The 19819-nt window shown below is 27.8% G+C and overlaps 1 protein-coding gene across 2 annotated transcripts in view; it reads left to right on the top strand.

Moving 5' to 3' along the window:
- The window catches only part of LOC107442991 (mitochondrial ribosomal protein L3), a 22614-nt gene extending 2795 nt beyond the window's left edge, over positions 1-19819 (top strand). Inside the window, exons 2-9 of one of the 2 annotated variants that reach the window (XM_016056713.3) lie at positions 3959-4192; positions 7119-7209; positions 7786-7920; positions 9612-9711; positions 11098-11158; positions 15766-15874; positions 15950-16027; positions 19464-19819. In XM_016056713.3, coding sequence (XP_015912199.2) covers positions 3959-4192; positions 7119-7209; positions 7786-7920; positions 9612-9711; positions 11098-11158; positions 15766-15874; positions 15950-16027; positions 19464-19721 — 1066 coding nt within the window. In that variant the 3' untranslated portion in view covers positions 19722-19819. The remainder of the gene's footprint in view (positions 1-3958; positions 4193-7118; positions 7210-7785; positions 7921-9611; positions 9712-11097; positions 11159-15765; positions 15875-15949; positions 16028-19463) is intronic. The other variant, XM_071180291.1, reaches the window with a different exon arrangement.

The following is a 19819-nucleotide window of genomic DNA, read 5'->3' as shown; positions in this document are numbered from 1 at the left end:
ATTTTTCTATCTTGAAGGCATAGCCGTTTAATTTTTCTATCGGCAGTAGCACTTGTGCATTTTTTTCGGCCTGATTTGGCTTTATTTTCCACTGATTTCGTTTTTTCATAACGTAAACAGAACTTTCGTAATCTAGAACAAGTCACTGAACCACCAACTTGTCTTGTAATTTCAGCATAAGGGAGGCCATTTTCTCATAATATGACAATTCGGCTTCTTTTTGTAGATGTCCAATTAATTCTTTTTGTTGATGACATTGTTTAAAATTAGTTTCATTAAAAAAAAGAACTTTAAATATTCAAAAACATAAATACTCTATTTAATTGTACTAGTATGCATCATTCCGCAAAATATTTCCACAACAATAACTCTTTTACCAACCAAATAACCTAAACTATACTTACAGACATTTGATTAGTCCTAAGAACAGTGTCCCCTCTCAGAATTGTGGCGACATTGTCGCAGAACGTTACCAATTTCTTGCAGAAAGAATTTTCTTTTGGGAAGTAAAGAGTTTTTTTTTTCCCTGCAGAAATTTTCAAAAGATTTTATCTTTTCTTCAGAATTATATTCAAAATATGCCTTTCTCGCCTATCTGAGTGGAAAAAAATGCTTTTTCTTTTCTCATTTGTGAACGATGAAAAATAAAGATTAATGAAGTAAAAAATTTGGTTTTCTTTGATGCAGAAAAGTTCATTCAAATTTTTTTAATGCAGTTATTACTATTGATTTCCACATAGTTTTAAAATCAGATATTTTTAACATGATATTCTTTATTGCAACAACTGAATCTCGAAGTGAAAGCGCGCATTTAGTAACCCTTTTTTGAAGAGTCCTATTTACTCCTACGGATTTCACGATTTAATTTTTTTTTAATGAGATGATTTACAAAATGCGAAATAGGAAATATTAGTGTGTTTTCTCCCTACAAAATGCGAAAATATAGCCCATAACATTAGAACAAAAAAAAATATTACATATTTATTTAAAAAATTATTTTATTTCATCTGAAAAGTTTTTTTTTTTTGAAGATGATGCTTTTGTTACTTTAATAGTATGTATATTTGTTACTTTTAAAAGTATCTTGCAGATAGATATTAGTATTAGAGAGGTATGTTGCAGAAACCCCAAAAAATTCTGCCATGGGGGAACAGTGTTTAAGTGAAAATTAATATACTCTTCAAGCACTCTGGAGACTCTGGTTCGGCGATTTTGATTTTTAGCCGGGATGACTATCCTTAAAACTGGACTTTTAGTGACTTTAAAAAAAAATTTTTAAATCTCATGGTGGTCTTAGGTAGGATTTGAACTGTCCTCGTCATTCACACCATTTTAATCCACTTTTACTATTTCAACACTATTTTGATGATTTTACTATTTGTAACTCGTTTAATTGTTTCCTTAATAGGCAATTTGCCCTATGATTAGTTTTTAAATTTTATGCCATTTGATTGCCTCAATATAAGGGTCTGTTGACCTGGAATGGCAATTTATATTTTAATTTGCTTCTAATATTGCTGGTGTTTTAAATTTAATTGTGCTTTTAATCCATATTTTAGGGTCTGTTGACCTGGACTTTTCATGACATACATGCCAGATATATTTGTCAAGTTTTCTTAAAGATTTAATATTCTGACTAATTGTAGATAGCTAATTTTGTTCAAGAGTATTGTTCGCCCGCAAAGTTTACAGGCTGTTGCCATTTGACTTTTGTATCTTATGTATTTTATGCATTTTTTGTATTTTATGTTCTTTAATGTTTTTTTTACTTGGTTTTTAATAAACATTTACCCGTATGCCCTCAATTGGGGCAGGTCGGGGTAAATATTTTCAATACTCTTCAAGCACACAAAGTTGATAAACATGAAACTTTCAAAAAATGTCCGCATTTTTGGCCACCACTGTATGTGTATATATACACATATCTATATATATATTTCCAGGCGACAAAAAAAAGCCTCATTGCAACTCCCCGAATGGCAACGCTAGAAAAATCAACCAATGATTGCCGCTAAAAATTTCACATGCCAAATCTAGCTGAGGTGGCTCAACATATAGCGCTTTTAAAAACGAAAACTGGAATAACCTGAGAAAGCATCAGCTGCGGCAATCTCATACTATTGAGCTAAGCAGAAGTGAGTAGTCTTTGTCGATAGATCTCTATTTTAGTATTTTGTCGAAAGCGCTTTTTTTCACGAATTTATATATTACGAATTTATTTGACGATTTTTGATTTATATCACGAATTTATTTGTTTTATTATTGCTATTAGTTATTCATTGAAAAATGAGTCTCAGTCGTGCTGTTACGCTTTAAGATTTTATACTATAGCACATTTCTAATAGGTTTAACGAATTACATGTCATTTATCTGAATTCAAATTTATTTTAATGACTTAGTATTTACTAAAAAGATTTAATTTTTTCTTTTAAAAAAAGTTGTTACATGGATTTGAATTATTGTTTTGAATTCTTAGAATTTTGTGCATTTGCAATATACCTAAGTTAGTAGCGAGCTTTGTTTGTGAAGCAAACCATATAAAATTGCGTTGCAATTTTCGGGGGTTGGCGAGCATCAGCGAGCAGGGGGTGCAGCCCACTGCTATGTATAAATATATACACACACATATATATCCACATAGTCTTTTGGGCTACAAAATGATCGATTCCGCTACTTTTGGAGCTCCCATTCACTACTTTTCAATCATCAGTTCTGGCAACACTGCTGTGGTGTGTTTTTTTATTTTTAGTTTCTCCTGGTCCACTGACGAGAAGTTGACGATTAATCTGTGACGGATCACGGAAATCTCCTCCTTCTAAATCTTGGAGTTTTTTTAGCATAAATACCTACTAGGAATCTTCCCTAATATTTTTTCTCCCATTTTTAAGAAACAGTCATAAAATAAAATAATTTTTAGAATAATATAAACACTCTTAATATTTCCATATTTATTATAAGTAATAATAAATATGGATGAGGGGATATTTATATTTAGTGGTTGGTGCAGATGATTAATATCACTTGATAACTAAAGAATTATTTAATTGTTCTTGCCCTTTTTTCTGTCATATTTATGTGAATGAGTACTGTTATAATATTCAGTTAGCGGTGATATTGAGCAATATTATGATTTTAGGTTGAATGTTCTGAAAATCAATTTTTTCGAAAATGAGTTAACGGATTTCACTCCTGGATTTCTTAAATTTAAGTAATAAAATGTAAATAAGCCCTGTTTTAGTAAGATAAGTTTATTTTTCACCATCAAATTCAAAATTATTGAAACTTTTTACTTTCCTTTAATTTTTAATTTTCTTATGAATTAAAGTCTAGTGATAAAACCTGTAAACTGAAATTAAATTAATTAAAAAACAAAATTTTGTTATTTCTGATAATTTTTTTTACCTTTCCAAGTGCTTATTTAGTTTTTTTTTTATTGAATATGTCATTTTCTTTCCTTTTTTTTTATTAAATTATTACAAACATATTTTTGAACAAAAATGTTGTTCAATTTGTATTTTTGCATATTTATCAGAACATTTATTTAATTTTCACTACTTATAAAAGAGAAAAACAAAATTTAAAATGTATTTTAATTTTATATATTAGACCAGTAATATAAATTTCTAAACATAATAGCAAGTGTTAGGATTTTTTTCTTAAAGAAAAGTAAATTGTGATTATATATTCTTTATATAAAGGGAGAAATTTAAAGGTAAAAAAAATTTTTTTTTTAAATTATGCTCTTTATAATACTTTACTAATCTGCTGTAATGAAGTGATGTTTAATTGTATACATCTTTGTAGCAAAGCCCTATAATTAGAATGATAAATTATATTATGAATTAAATCCTAAAGATGGTTTACATTAAATTTGATATAAATGCTTCAGCTCTATGTTATTTTTTATATATATATATTGAAATCTATTCATGTTTCTGTATATTTATTTTGATTTCAGATCAGTCAGTGGAGCAATATCTGTCCGAAAAAAACATGGCCTTCATAAAGACTGGAAAAACAAAGATAGATTTGACAATTATTGGGTGCCTAGAAAAAGAGCCTTCACAGATGATAAACTCACTCTTCAAAATAAAGAATTTTTACAAGAAGTAATGCTAGAAAAATTTTTAAAACCAGGAGAAAGTCCTTTGAAAGAGAAGGAGACAATTGAAAGACCAAAATGGACTCCTGAGTATGCTTGATACTTAAAAAATCTTATTGAAACAGAATTTTTATATTTCAAGAGTGATATTAATTAATCTTTTAAATATTGCACTCAGCATGCTACAGCCTAATATTCTGGTCCGCTTATTATATCAACCTTTATACTAAAAAAGTTTTTTGTTTTTTTTAATATATTTAAACTTTACATGTAAAACAAATCGTCTGGTCGTACATTGTTGAATTTCATTAAAAAATTGAAGCAAATCTGAAATGACAGTTATGGAAACAATGTTACTCTTTCTTGTGTTTGTTTTCGCACTATAATTACACTATTTTATTTATTTTTAATCACAGTGAATGGGATTAAACATTTTTAATTGAAAGAAGCATTACTATAAGAATAATAAATAATGTTAATGAGTTTCCCCCCTCTTTCTCTTTGTGTTTCATTTATCCTATATCTTGCTGATCTTTATCGAAATTTAAGGTGATGCCTTTTCCCTGTATTTCTAATTACATATTTATGTGGTGACATGACATGATATTTATATAGTATATGACAATATTTAAATAATTTAATTTAAATATTTTGATTTAAATCACTCGATTTTTTTTAAAAAAAAATTCATTAATTCAAATCAATTGATTTGTTTTTATAAAAAAAATTATAATTTGAGTTGAAAATTGTAAATCTTTTTTATAATAATTTGTAAGTATTCGTGAAGTTGTATTTTTTTAAAGTCTGATTCATTGATATTAAAATTTTTATTTAGCGAAATAATGAGAGGGTAATATATGTTTATCATTGTTTAATGCTCAAAATAATCATTAAATAATGATAAGTGTAAATCATAATAAAAAAGTAAGACTCAATATGGATTGAAATTTGTAAAAATTTTAAATTAATATTATCCATTAGCTATATATAAAATAATTGGCTATTAATAAACATATGCCAATTGTACCAATTTAGTTTCATGTTCATTTAAATGCAAATGCTTTTAAAACTTAATGTGTAGTTTCTTTATAAGTAATGAAGAAGAAATAAATTTCTGCCCAGAGTAATATAGAATAATTAATTTTTTTATGCATCCTGTTCTATGTTAATTTATAATTCATTTGATATCTTACTGACAAATTGTATCTTTGTATTTGCAAATTCATAAATATATTGAATAAAAACAACTGTGTTAGCTTGTAATAATTATTTTAACATTTTTAGTCAGATATATTAACAGGAGTCTGTCTAGGTTTTTTTGAGGGGTACCTATTTTGTGAAAATTTAGACATAATTTGTGAAAAATACAAAAAAAATAAAATTTTAAGAAAAAGTATTTTGTGAAAGTACCGTTTTTCCTGAAATTGAATTTGTGAAGGTACAGCTGAACGGTTGTAAATTCGGCCTGGGCAGACCCCTGATTAAGTACATTAGTTATAATAGTTTTTTAAAACGCCATTAAGCAATATTATAGCTTTGGTTTGATGTATGTAAAAAAAAATTCAAAAAATGATTTAAATAAAAAACAATCTTTGATGATTGATTAAATAAAGGGTCAAAAGAAGCAGTTTAGGGTAAAGAATTTTAATAATTTCTTAAAATTTACCCACATAACAATTACAAAGCACACAAAAAAGTTAAGAGTTGGTATCAGTCGAAAATCTTTACCTCTATTTAATGAATATAGAGAGAGTGAGAGTGCTGATCATTTGGGTAAACTACTAATTACAAATGTGATTTTTTTTTAACATAATCTAGATTTTTACCAACGCTGAGCTCGGGTATATAGTACTACAAAAAAATTATGTGTTGCATCTTTTAGAACTTTATTTTGTTAATCTTATAGGAAGGATATTTTGAAGTAAATATAAGTAATTATGCCACATTTTTTTTTGGGGGGGGGAGGTATGCAGCATTTTAAATTCTAATACAAACAGAGATTTTCTATAATATAAATATCGATGCTTCAAAGTTAAATGCAGAGATACTTTTAAAAAGTCAAAATTTAAATTTTTTTTTTTTAAAATTAGTTTTCTATGTCATGAAAGAATTCTATATCTAATTTATTCTTTCTTCACCTATACACCACCCTTCTGTGCTGAAACTATTGATGATAATTCATAGAAATAATTTTTTTCTTTTATCTCTGCAAATCTTAATGAGGACTCTTAACATTTTTCTTGGTAGATTTCTAGAGCTGTTACTGAATTCCTTATGCAAATTATATTTCTTCACCTTAAATATCTTATTAAATGCTGCTTCCTCTTCTTAATCATTATTAAATCAATGTAAATTAAAGTCTTTTTTTATATATATATATCCATTATGTTTCTGCCTAATCAATTGTATGGGTATTGGTAAAAGCATTCCTTGTATTTCTAAGATTTATAAATCTAACATTTAGAACTTTGAGTTTTGATTCCCAAGTCATACACATTAGTGTTTCGATTTTTGTATTGAAATTTTAGACGCTTTAAGAAATTCATGATTGAATGGGAGAAGGAGGTTTAGGTTACGCTTTATATCATTTGCTGAAAATATTTCAATTTATTTCTTTGCTTGATATTGCATCTCACAGTTTAAATAATTATATATTATAATGAATTTTATTGTCCATTTTTAGTGTTTAATTTATTTTCTTGCCTACTTTAACCCACTGGCGGTTAAGGAAATGGGCAAAATTGGGAGAATGTTTCTCCCCTACACACAGTTCCCCTATCAGTTAACATGGGAAAACCGGTTTTGCTATGCAGAGAAGACTGCAGGTTAAAATGCGACTTTTTACGTGCAGAACCGTCAGTGAGTTAAATAAATAATTGATTGAATATCTGGTTTTCTCATTGTATTTGAAATTACGAAATTATCCAGCATTTACCTGTAAAAATTTATTCTATCAGTTCAACAAGTTATTATTGTTTTTCTTAATATAATTATTTATTTATTGTTTTTTATTCAGATCTATAAGAACCGGTGTCATAGCACGGAAAATTGGTATTTATCCATTGTGGACTAAATCTGGCCAAAGAATTATGACAACTTTGTTACAGGTATCTTCTTTTTTTTTAGGAATTTATATATAATGTCTTATAACATGAAATTTGTCAAATTACTGGACCATGTCTTAAAGTACAAATCATGCAACAACATTTTTACCTTAAATTTATTTACGTATCGCACAAATTACAACAAATGATCATTTTTATTCTTATCTTGTTACTAATTTAAATTAATATTTTTAAATGATAACTTACCATAATTTTCTGCCTGCAGAATTCATAATGAGTTCTATGTTTCTAATAAATTAGATGCACACTAGCTGGCCTCATTCAGAGCTTGCTAGGCTCTTGAATTAAAATATAGCTCTTCAGATATTTTGTTACCTGTTAAAATATTTAACATGGGTAATTATAACAAGAATATAGTTCAACTTGTTTGTTTACATGAAAAGTAGCCAACATGAGGAAAAAATTTTGATGGTTTTGTGGCGTTTATGTAATATAGATTTTTGGAATTATTTACTACGAATTATTGAAATTTTAACAATTTTAGTTATAAATATGAATACTTATTTAGTAGAAAAATGAAAGTTTTGTATGGTATTCTGAATAATTTTTTAATTGTAGGTTTTAGATAATCATGTCATCAGGTATAATCCTCCTGAAATATTTTCTCAGTCAAAATATTATGATGATTGCAAAGACCCATCTAAGGTTTATGGAAGTTTAGTTGTTGGTGCAGAAAGTGCCGATCCACAATTGGTGAGAAATTTATGATACTTAAGTATATCTATTCAAGGTAAATGGAATAAAAAGTGGCTCTTTACTGTAGCTGTAAACATCAGATTAATGGAAACACTCACTTCAAAGTTAAGATACAGGGTGATCCAATATAGCTGTTACTAACTTGGAGAAAAGCACATCATAGCAGTTACAAACTGCAAAGCATAATAAGCATCCTAATTTCATATTTTCTAGAAGTTGTTAAAAATTTTGCTCTGAAATTGCTTAGACTTTGCCCAAAAAATTATGACCCAAAAACACAATGGTCCCCAGACCGCGGACCAGAATTGGTCCATGAATCAAATGGTACTGGGCCGTCCAAGGGACATTAAATTATTTCCATTTTATTTACTTTGTATTTCTCTTAGGTTTGTGTTGCTTTCTATGAACGAGAGGTTAGCTGGGAGCTGAAATAAAACTTAAAACTAAAATCTGTCATCTAAAGCTGCACCCATATCGCACATGTGACTGTATTTTGTTTCGAAGGCATGCTTAAATGCAACTAAATTAAAACCATCTAAAATATAATTAATTATTGTCTGCCCCCCCCTTCCTTCAATGGACCGTGGTAAAATTATCAAACATTGACCGGTCCATGGCAATAAAAAGGGTTGGGAAGCAAGTAATTAAATGATTTGACCACCAGCCTGACAATCACAAGTTACTTAAAGTCACTATTTCTGGACCTATTTAAATATAATTTTTGACAATAATTACTAGAAAATATGAAATAAAGATAATTTAGATAAATAAGAGTACTATTTAAACTATGCACAAACAGCCAGTTCATAATAAGAAAGCATCCCTAGCTCCTGATGTGAGCAATTATTATGTTTTGCTCTACTCAAGTTTGTAACTACTGTACTAAATCACCCAGTATAGATGTTAGTTAGATGGGACAGTTTGTTAAATTTGAATAAAAAGAAATCATTTCTCTGGTGTGCATTAAAACACATATTGCTTAATTTTTTTATACTTAAAGCAAATTTTTTTTTCATAATTTTTGGTAACAAAAATTTATTTTTACTTTTAGGATTGTAAGTTTAAGATAATTTAAATAAGCAAAACTGAAAAAAAGTTTGTGGAGAAGAATCACTGGCTATAAACATTATTATTCTCATTAGCAATAATAAAAAATTATGTCATCTGCTTTAGCAAAAATAATGATGGTATTTTGTAAAAACAATTGAAAATTGTGAAAATGATTTTTCTTTTCTAAATCACGTTTTTAAAAAATTGATTCAATTAAAAACTTTTTTCTTCCTTTCCTGTACATTCAAAATATTAATTATAGAATCAAATTCTGATTATAAGTCTGACTGCTCCAAAATGCTTAGATAACAGAAGCTTGAATTATTGTTATGATTAATTTGTCATTTCTTATTTATTGTATTAAATCAACTGGGGATGTTATTTATTGCAATAAAATAACTGTAGGTATTAATTGTGTTAAATTCTTGATGTTGTAATATTACTGGAAGGACTCAAAGTACAGCAGCATAAAACAGAACATGTTGTCTTTATGAAATTTTATTGAGAAAAGGTAAAGGTATAGATTACACACAATGGTTATAGTATACGAGTTTCGGCGCCATCTATTGACGTTAATTTGAATTGAGGAATATTAGAGACGGAACAATTACAAAATATTTTTTTATTCTTGCTTCCAGTTCACTGCTGCTTATAATGGCTTGTTTGCAGAAGCTGGTGTCATGCCAAAAAGAAAATTGACCAGATTCCGTATAACTCCAGACGCTAAGCTTGAACCTGGTAAATATAATATGGCTTTTCAGTTTATTTTAAATCTTATTGGGAAATTTTTTTTTTCAGTTTTGTTTTATTTCATTCTATTTTATTTCTTATCGTTTTTCCTTGGAAGAAATTAATTTCAACTGGTATTTTATTTTAATTTTCTTTTAAATCTCAGGATATATGAATTTGTTTTTTATGTGCTTTACAGGGGTGCCAATTGTACAATTTATTTTTAATTCTTAGGATTTCATAATGAAGATTGCAATCTTTAGGTTGAGTAATTAAATTTACAGTTTTTGAAAATTTCTGTAATAATTTGTTCAAAATGAGTTTTCCCTCCCTTAACTACCAAGAGTTGTGAAATTTTGTTGTGTGCAACTTATCTATGATAATTTTTTTTCTACCTCCTAAGCAATTCTAAAAATAATTATTAAAATACAAAATTGATTTTATCAAAATAAGAAATAAAATAAGGCAAAGAAATCCCTCTTCCAATAAGCTATTTTGAAACTTTATCTTTGCACTTTATAGAAAAGCAAAAAAGAACACGGGCTTAAATCTAAAATGCTGTGAGCAAAAGTTGTTTGTGTTTCAAATGCAGGATGATAGAAAGCTTGGGCTAGTTCTAATTTAATCAGAAACTGGAGCATTGATTCCAAGTGATCAAAAGAGTCACTTTTCTTTTATTTAATAATAAATCCATGCATAATTCCTTTAATATTATATACCTATATGGAGTTAAATAGTATGTCAACATTAAACTTGAGCTAATTCGAATTTTCTAAATGCTTTCTGTATATATTTCTGTGTTATTGTACTTCTGTTTTCGAATTGTTAGTTAGAAAAGTTGATACCTCTGATATAAGATAATTATAGAATATCTCATAATAATGATGAATATGTCTTCAAGAAACGCTTCTACTCTGGTTTTCAAAACTTTCATGGAATTTCAATGTGCAAACTCTGTGGATGGTATTTATTTTCTTCTGCAATAGAGCAAGAAAGGTTTAAATTGCAAAATTTAGCATTTTATTATATTTTTAAAAATCATGATAAATGATTCGGATATTTTGATAATTGTGCAGACTGTAATACACTAAACATGTTTATTTCTTTAATGGAATTTGGAATAAAAACAATTTAAGCTGAGTTCTTGCAATGATGAAAATTTTTTGAACTTCTCCCAAAAGGATTTTTACAAACCTACACAAAGGATAAAATGAATCTAACACATAAAGTCTTTTCTTTTATGTTACTTACAGAAATATTTTCATACAGGTTTTATCTGTTTTCACTTTAGATGTTTAGCATTTTAGTATAATTTCTTATTTAATCTCATTTCCATATGCATGTATTAATATAGTATTTTTCTTTTATTATTATTTAACTTTCATCGTCTTGCAGGTACTCCTTTGTTCGCCAATCACTTTGAGGTTGGTGATTATGTTAATGTCCGAGGCATTACGTAAGTTAAATTTAAAAATTTTTAAATTCAATAAATGTCAATTAAATTGAAATGAAAAAATAATCATATGCCTTGTGCTATTTTGTCCTTATATACTATTTGGAAATGTATGAATTGTCATATACTATTTTTCTTATAGATTTAAAATGTGTATATCACTAACGTAATATTAAATAAGCGTAAAATTTTAAGACTTGTATTGTTTTTATCACTTCCATAATTTCACAGAGTGGTATTACTACTTTAAATATGATATGTTACATTTTTACGATAAGCTAAATAGAAATAATTGAATGCTCAAAACAATTATATTAACTTTGATGCTAACTGGACCAAATTTTTATAAGAGATTCCCTGACTGCAGTTAAGTGTTTCCTTCTTTCAATTTTCTGACTTTTAGAATCACACCTTTTGTAGCATTACATCTAAAATTGTGATGTTTCTCGTTAATAATGCAATAGTGATTTATTTGAAAAAATTTAGAAATGTGAAGCTTTTATCAATTTTTTTCGCAAATAGCTTGCATGTTTGTTTGTGGGAGGCAGATATTACCACTTTCCAACTGGCTAGAGTGCTCAAATTTGAATAAGAGCTTCTGTTTAATGACAATACAGTTTTCCTGGTTGCTACACATAAAATTTATTATTGATCACTCTTTGCAACAACAACAAAAGGTGACACACTGAAATAAAAAAAAATATATGATTTTCAAGCTTAGCTATTTCTAGTTCTAGTGAACTAAAGTTATTTCTAGTGAACTAACAAATAGAAAATTTTATTTCTATTATTCATAAAATGAAAACTTGAGGGACAGTTGTTTCACTGGAATCAAATTCTACCATCACCTAAAATTTCCTCATGTTTTTGGGAAATAGTGCATCTTTCATTTTTGTTTTTAATATTGCAAAAATAATTTTTTTTTTCCCTGTTATATTCCACTTCAAAATTGTGGCTTTGAACTTATTTTTTGAAATTAGAAAAATATTAGTAAAAAATGCTTTTCACTTCTGAAAGAATTTCTAAAACTCCAATACATTACCTATTATTTCTGTATTATTTAAGAAATTTTTTTATTCAGCACTATTTTAACCTCTATTTAATGCTACATTGTTTACAGTAAAAAATTTTAAGATCTTTATCATTGCACAAAAGTTATAGCAATATAATAATTGTTAAAAATTAAGCATGTAAAAATAATAAATATTTAACTATGGTAATATAATAATATAAGGTATATGAAAGCAATAATTTCTATTGATACTATCAAAAGCAGCTTTGAAATCAATAAAAAGATTGTGTTTCAATGTTAAATTCCATTGACTTCTCTAAAATCTTACGGAGACAAAATATTCTATCTTTATTTGATTTCCCAGCATGGAATCTACATTGATATTTTCCTATTTGTGAGTCAACGAATAGTAACAGCCTGAGAAATAAAATTCTAGATCGAATTTTATAAGTTAGGCAAAACAAACTAATGCCACGATAGTTGGTACAGGTCATAGGATCTCCTTTCTTGTGAGTAGGAGACAAAATGGTAATATTCCAATCCATTGGCATAATCTCAGAGTTTCAGGTGTCAGTAATAAGTTCAGATAAATTCCTCAATAAAACAGGTTCACAATTTTTTAGTAGTTCTGCTGAAATAAGATCATGTCCCGAAGCCTTCTTAATCTTTAAGTTTGTAAATGCAGCCCTGATCTCCTCAATAGTTGGAGCCTCAACTTCTATGTCATTGCTGGATTTGGGTGCAATTATTTCAACATCCTCACAATATTCATTAAGAAGTTCATTAAAATGTTCGCACCGTCGTTTTAAAGTGTCCTGTTTATCAGTAATAATTTCACCAATTTTGTTTTTGCATAGACTAGAGGTCTGTTTAAAGTTCAGTCGACTGCAGTTAATTTTCCGATAGAATGCTCTGCATTTATTAATGGATTTCAGATGTTCAGCATCCTTAAACAATTCTTTATCAAAGACTTTTCTTTTGCCCTAAAGAGTTTATTCAGATCTTTTCTGCATCAATACACTATTTCTTGTGTGTGCTTGTATCATATGTTTACACGCAACATTCCTTTTATCATTAGCAATGACACAATTAACATCATACCAATCCTTAACCTTTTTCTTAGTTACTTTACCAATCACGGTATTGGCAGCGACAAATACTGTCTTTTATACATATCAATTTATTTTCCGTGCTATCGTCACAATTCATTAAATTCAACTATTCCTTTAGTTTTTCGCAAGTCTTTTAAGTTTATCACAGTCATGTTCTCTCAACGTTTTTCCCTTGAACTTCTTTGCGTTTGATAATTTTAATCTGACTTTAGTTATTATCAAGAAGTGATCTGAATCCACATTAACCGTATGATAAGCCCTCACATCCTTCAAATCTGAGTAATGTCTTGCATCAATTAGGTTAGCATGAGTGCCACATGGTTGGTAGCTTTGTGAATATTTTTATATGGAAAGGACGTGCTTCTTATAATCATATTATGTGAAGTGGCAAAAACAATTAATTTTCGTCCATTATCATTAGTTGTATCAGGTAAACCGAATCCTCCAGTTAAAAATCTAAATTCCCTTTCTCTACCTACTTTAGTATTTAGATCCCCCGAAATATTTTTGATATCATATTTTGGACAACTGTTGTTGCTTTTGTTTAAATTTTCATAAAAAGGTATCTTATAATTATAAATGTTTAACTATGGTAATATAACAATTAGGTATATGAAATCAATTAAAAAAATAAAGGACCCTAACATTGTCAATTGTTTATCTTTATCTCCACGCTAAAGACTTATTTACTTTTTGCATTTCTAGTTTCTCCCAGCCCAATAATTGTTATACAGTACAGAACCCGTTATCCGGAAATCAGAAAACCGGAACGAAATTTGATAAATTTTCTCACCATCAGGGTGCGTAGCGTTTGTAAAAAGTACTTAAAGGTGCTTTTGGGGGATTTCGTTTTTAAAAGCTTTTAAAGGTGCTTTTTTCAGCTGGAGTTTTTAAAAAGTGCTTTTTTTTTTGAATAATTTTTTTCCCTCTTCAGTGATATCTGGTGGATCCCATGCATTTCACGAAAAATGGGGAGTTTGCTACGTAATCATTCACGCGGACTTCATGTCGTACCCACGTTATGACTTGCGCATGCGCGCACACTTGAAACCGAAACCCGAGTGCTCCAATTCGGATAGAGAATATCAGATCCTTATGAAATGTTTTTCTTTTTAATTTATTTTAATTTTGTTCTTGTTTATTTTATTTTACTTCTAACACTTTTTTTGACGTAGGGGGTAAGGGTACTTTTGTTCTGAGTTCAGGGTCAAGTTGAATTCACTCGGTGATGTGGGAAAGTACTGATTGTTTCGATTTACGCCCGTTTCTTTTTGGGTTTTTTTTAACGCTAAAACTGTTTATAAAAAGTTTTTGTTTTTCAATAACATCATTGATTTAATAAAAAAAATTTGAGTGCTTGAAAATTTTTGTAAAGTGCTTGAAAAGTTTTTAAAAAATGCTTATTTTTGATTCAAAGATTTGGCTTCGCACCCTGACCATTTTTTTTTAAAAAAAAGTTTTTTTCCTCTTAAGATTTTACGATTTTGCTTTCTTTTTTTTAAAGATGTTTACCTTACCATCATTTTGGAAATAATCATTAGTGCATTACTTCATTGTTTTTTCTTATTTTTAAAATTATTTCCAATTTTTTTTTAGTTGGGTTTAACAATAAAAAACGGCTTTTGTAGCGATTCAAAAAACCGGAAAAATCAGTTATCCGGAATAGCGATGGTCCCGACCATTCTGGATAATCGGTTCCCTACTGTATAATGAAGATCTTTTATAATATATTAAAGAGCTTGTGTAGCAGAAAGATTAGGATAGTTTGTATATCGAAACCTGTGATTTTTCAGTGTTTATACTGAATTCAGTAATTTCTTGAACTCTTAAAATTTTTTGTTCACCATTAAACTTCCAATAAAATATTAATCAAAAACTTTGTTTTAAATATATTTTAAATTAGGCTATTAAATCCATATTATCTTGGTTGTAGTGTTTTTTTATTATTATTATTCTAATTGTTCATATATCAATGTTATTTTTCCAAAGTGATGTTAACTTAATGGAATATTATCAAGAATGGGCCATATATGGCAGTGGGCATGAAATTAAGTCAGGTAAAAATATAAGAGCACATTTAACGTTTAATTTAACAAATTCTTACCACTTTCATTTGCTATTTTGCATCATGATGACGATGCAATAAACATTAGCATAAATAGCATTTATATGGTAAGTTTTCTATTTGTTTAATCAAGTAGTTATATTTACTCCATTTTATGAAGTAGTTTTATATTGAAAATTTTACATTTAATTGTAAAAAAAACAAACATATTTTATGACTTAATGCTGGGTTTGCAGAAACATACAATTAATTTGTTATTTTAATAATAAGAATAATTGTCATTTTATAAAACTAAGCCACCCTATTGACAAATAAGAGGATATGCTTAAAAACTCTAAAGAAATTATAAATTTTTTTAATTTATTTTAAACAAAGTATTTTGTCTTTTATTTATATTAAGGTTAGAAATATAATCTTACAGGCGATATCATGGTTTTCAAGGTGTGATGAAGAGATGGGGTTTTAAAGGAGGTCCAGCAACTCATGGCTGCACAAAGAGTCATCGCAGGCCTGGCTGTATTGGTGGTGGCGTAAGATACTTTTCATCTCTAAATATTTTTAAATCAGATTCAAAAATTAAATTTCGTACATATATTTATTTGTAGAGAAAGCGTGGTGTCTGGAAAGGTAAAAAATTACCTGGACTCATGGGTGGATATGCTAGATTACAAAGAGGATTGAAGGTGAGAAATATTTATTTAATTTGTTTGAATTATTTTAACAAACTCAGTAAATGAAAAGTATACATGACATTTCAAAATTTCTCAATTTTGTTATTTCTCTTTTATATAGTTAATTTTTTTCAAAAAATATTTATTTGAGCTTATAGTTTAAAACTATAATTTTATTAACCTTAATTTGGAACAGTATAGCCATATTTTTTTGGCTTGGTTTATCTGAAAACTGTTTTAAAATGGTTCAAGGATTTAATGGCTGTTTAGTAGTAGCGCTTTGCTGGTATTTATCACTTAAGTGAAAATTCCGTAATTAATTTTAAAATTGTTTTTTTTTTTTAAATAACGTTGGTTTGAAAAACAAAGTTAGAAATAAAGGTTGAACTAAGACTGAATAAATATATTTTTTATTGGTTTTAAATAAAATAAATAATATAACACTGTTGTAAAATATTAAATATATTAGTTTTTTTAACGTATAAATTAGCAAATTTATACAAAGAGGGAAAAAAATTTCACTTCTCTTTGATTCACACTTATTGCTCACAGAGTACTCCATAATTTAGATTGTCACTTTACAAATTTCAAATCTTGTAACACTCATTCAAACTAGTGCATTGGCACTCTCCTTCTTCACATAAATAATGCCATGTGAGAGGTTCTCTAAAATTCTTCATTGACTATTTGTTGCCAAATGTTCTTGTATCCTTCTTCCACTCCCAAAACATTCAGAAACTGTCACTTACACCTCTCATCCATTTTGGTATTAAAAAGCTTTTCAAAATAAACAAATGTTGAACAGTTAAATAAGAACTTTCTCCAAGAAATTTAAATTTTTCGAAAATGTCAATTACTGTTCATCTACCCAGCTTGTTAATTGCTACCTCAGTTAATACATAGTGTCTGCAATGTAATTAAAGTTTGATAACTGATTTTATTTACACTTGTAACTTAACTTACTACAAAACTGACCACAATTTGTTTCAAAATTGTGTGCTTTTTCCTAGAAAATGAGGATTAAACAAGACAACTCCTTCCTACAATCACAGGAGAGACAATCCGTAGTTTTTTATTATCAGATCATAATTATAAAAAAATGTTTACATTATTGTTAAATTTTAACTAGTAAAAATATTTCAAATAAAAAATTGGAAGTTCGTTGTATGAAATATTTTTATACTCTAAATAAAAATGACTTACATTCACATACTGAATAATATACAGTGAAACCTCCAAGAAAGTTCACCTTTATTTGCTATCATTTTTGGGAAGCATAGAATTTTTTTCCGTAGACTTTGTGTTGAAGAAAATCGTTAGGAGAGACCATTAAAACCTCCCCCCTGTGGCAGAATTTTTTAGGGCTTTTTGCGACAAAACTCTCTAGCACTAATGTCTTTCTGCAAAATACAACAAATATAAATGTTACTTATTTAAAGTAACAGAAGTTCTGCGTTTAAAAAAAGAAAAAAACTGTAGATAATTTTTAACTGAATGTGTAATTTTTATTTTATTTTAATATGAGCGATATTGTTGCATTTTATTGAGAGAAAAACAAACTAATTATTTTCTTTTCGCATTTTATGAATCGTCATCACATTAATGGAAAAAATCCGTAGCAGTAATTACCGAAATAAAATTACACGACAAGATTACTGAAATCCGTATTTCATTTCGAGATTTGGTTGTTATAATAAATAATATTATATTTAAAATATCAGATTTTAAAAACTATGTGGAAATCAATAGCTATAATTGCTAAAAAAATCAATATAATCATTGCGTTAGAAAGTAAATACTCAAATGTGCGATTCGAATTTCTCATATTGTCTGAAATATATTGGGATATTTAAAAACCATGTGAAAATCAATAACTGCCGAAAACACAATCAAAACACTATGTTGATTTACAATACTGTTAAGTTGAGCTTGTCAAAAAGTAAATATTTAAATAGACGATTCAAATTGTACATGTAGAAATAATATTAACTGATAAATGTAATTTTAAAAACCTTGAGGAAATTGGTAGCACTAGCAGCTAGCAGTTAAAGCCTGAATTAGCTGGTATTCTAGGCTTTACTAGCAATAGCTGCCGAAAATGTTTTAGCAATAATTATCAAACATTTAAAATATTGACTACAATATTGTGAACAATTTAAACACCGCATGAATAAACGATTGATATCGGCATAAACCGAGTGTGTTAAAGAGTGAATTTTAAGATCTACCATTTGAACTTCCCATGCCTTAATATTATTATAAAAAAAGTTTTTAAAATTTTTTTTAGAAAAATACGAAAATATCAATAATAACTATGATGTTAAAAAAAAAAAAACTTATAGCAATATTTATTGAAAAGAATGATCAACACACTACATATATTAATGATGGAATCAACGTAAGTTGTGAGCGCTGATTAAGTGAAGTTTCAAATGTGTGATTTAGAATCTTCATGTGTGCAATATATTAAAAATACTAGATAGATTTAATTTTAACCAAATTTGCTAAATTTTTATTCCTTTGAAGCTCTTTTTTTAGTGTTTATTGTAAAAGAAAAAAAGCTTCTACCTCAAGAAAATTTTATCAGTTCTTTTCTTACAATTAATTACAACTAGTTATCAATTAATAAACTCTTAATTTTGAAATATTTAAATTTTTTCAATACCAATTTATAGTTACATTTTGATGTTGCATAGACCATTTACGCTTTGAGGAAAGAGTTTTTTTAAAAATTGGGGAAGGTTGGATACTTGACATTTTTGATTTTGTTGAAATATTCACATTTGGCATGACCTTAAAGTAGCAAGAATCTGAAAATAATTTTTTTGCTCAACTTTCAAGGTTATTAATAGCCTAAAGCAATACTACACAAGTATGCAAAATAAGTCTTAAGTATAGTAGAAATAAAATCAATGCACAGATCTATGGTTACTGCTTCACCCTTTATATAATATAGCCTTAAACTATGCAGCTTGTACCTGAGAAATTAATTACAGAAATTATGGGAAAACTGTAAATTGTTTTAGGGGGATGTGGCAAAACACATGTACAGCACCGAGGCAAGCAATATATTTCCGATGCAATTCTTTACACTGAATCAAATGAAATCTCACCCTAGTTGACATAACTAATAATTAAGAAGTTATTTAAGTTTTATATAGAAATAGGGGAAATTTGACTAGTTCATATTTATGTGTTCCTGTGTATTTAATAAAGAAAATGACATGAACGCTTGTTTACTAACAGTTAAAAAATACAATAAGATTGATTTATGTATAAAAAATACAATTATATACTTTTTTGCATTTACCTACTTTAAATGCCCTCAAAACCTTAAAAAAATTTTTCACTGAAGTAAAAAATATCAAGTATCTAAATCTGGCTGACTTTTATAATGAATTTGGATAAATTTCGAAATTACAGAAATGTTTAAAATATTTATTTACAGATATGGCGTATTAATACAAAATATAACGTGCTATATGTTCATGGACCTGCTGTGCCTGGAATTATAAACAATTATTGTATAATTTACGACTGTTATATTGAGAAGAAATGTCACACTGAGGATGATCCCCCTCATTTTCCTACATTTTTTCCTGAAGATATGACAGAACCAGTAACTGAAAACTTATATGACGAACAGCTTCATAATTTTTCTGATCCATCCGTAACATTTGAAGATGAAGAAGCTTCAAAATCATAGGAATCATTGTATTTATCAAAAATATGTGTTCAGTTAATTTTTATTTTGAATAGTTTGTAATTATTTGTCATTCATAATTAAATTAGTTTAAGATTTTA

Source organism: Parasteatoda tepidariorum, chromosome 4 (assembly GCF_043381705.1).
Source record: "Parasteatoda tepidariorum isolate YZ-2023 chromosome 4, CAS_Ptep_4.0, whole genome shotgun sequence".
NCBI lineage: Eukaryota > Metazoa > Arthropoda > Arachnida > Araneae > Theridiidae > Parasteatoda > Parasteatoda tepidariorum.
The sequence above is the reverse complement of the archived record's forward strand: the minus strand, read 5'-3'. Positions and strand labels throughout refer to the sequence as shown.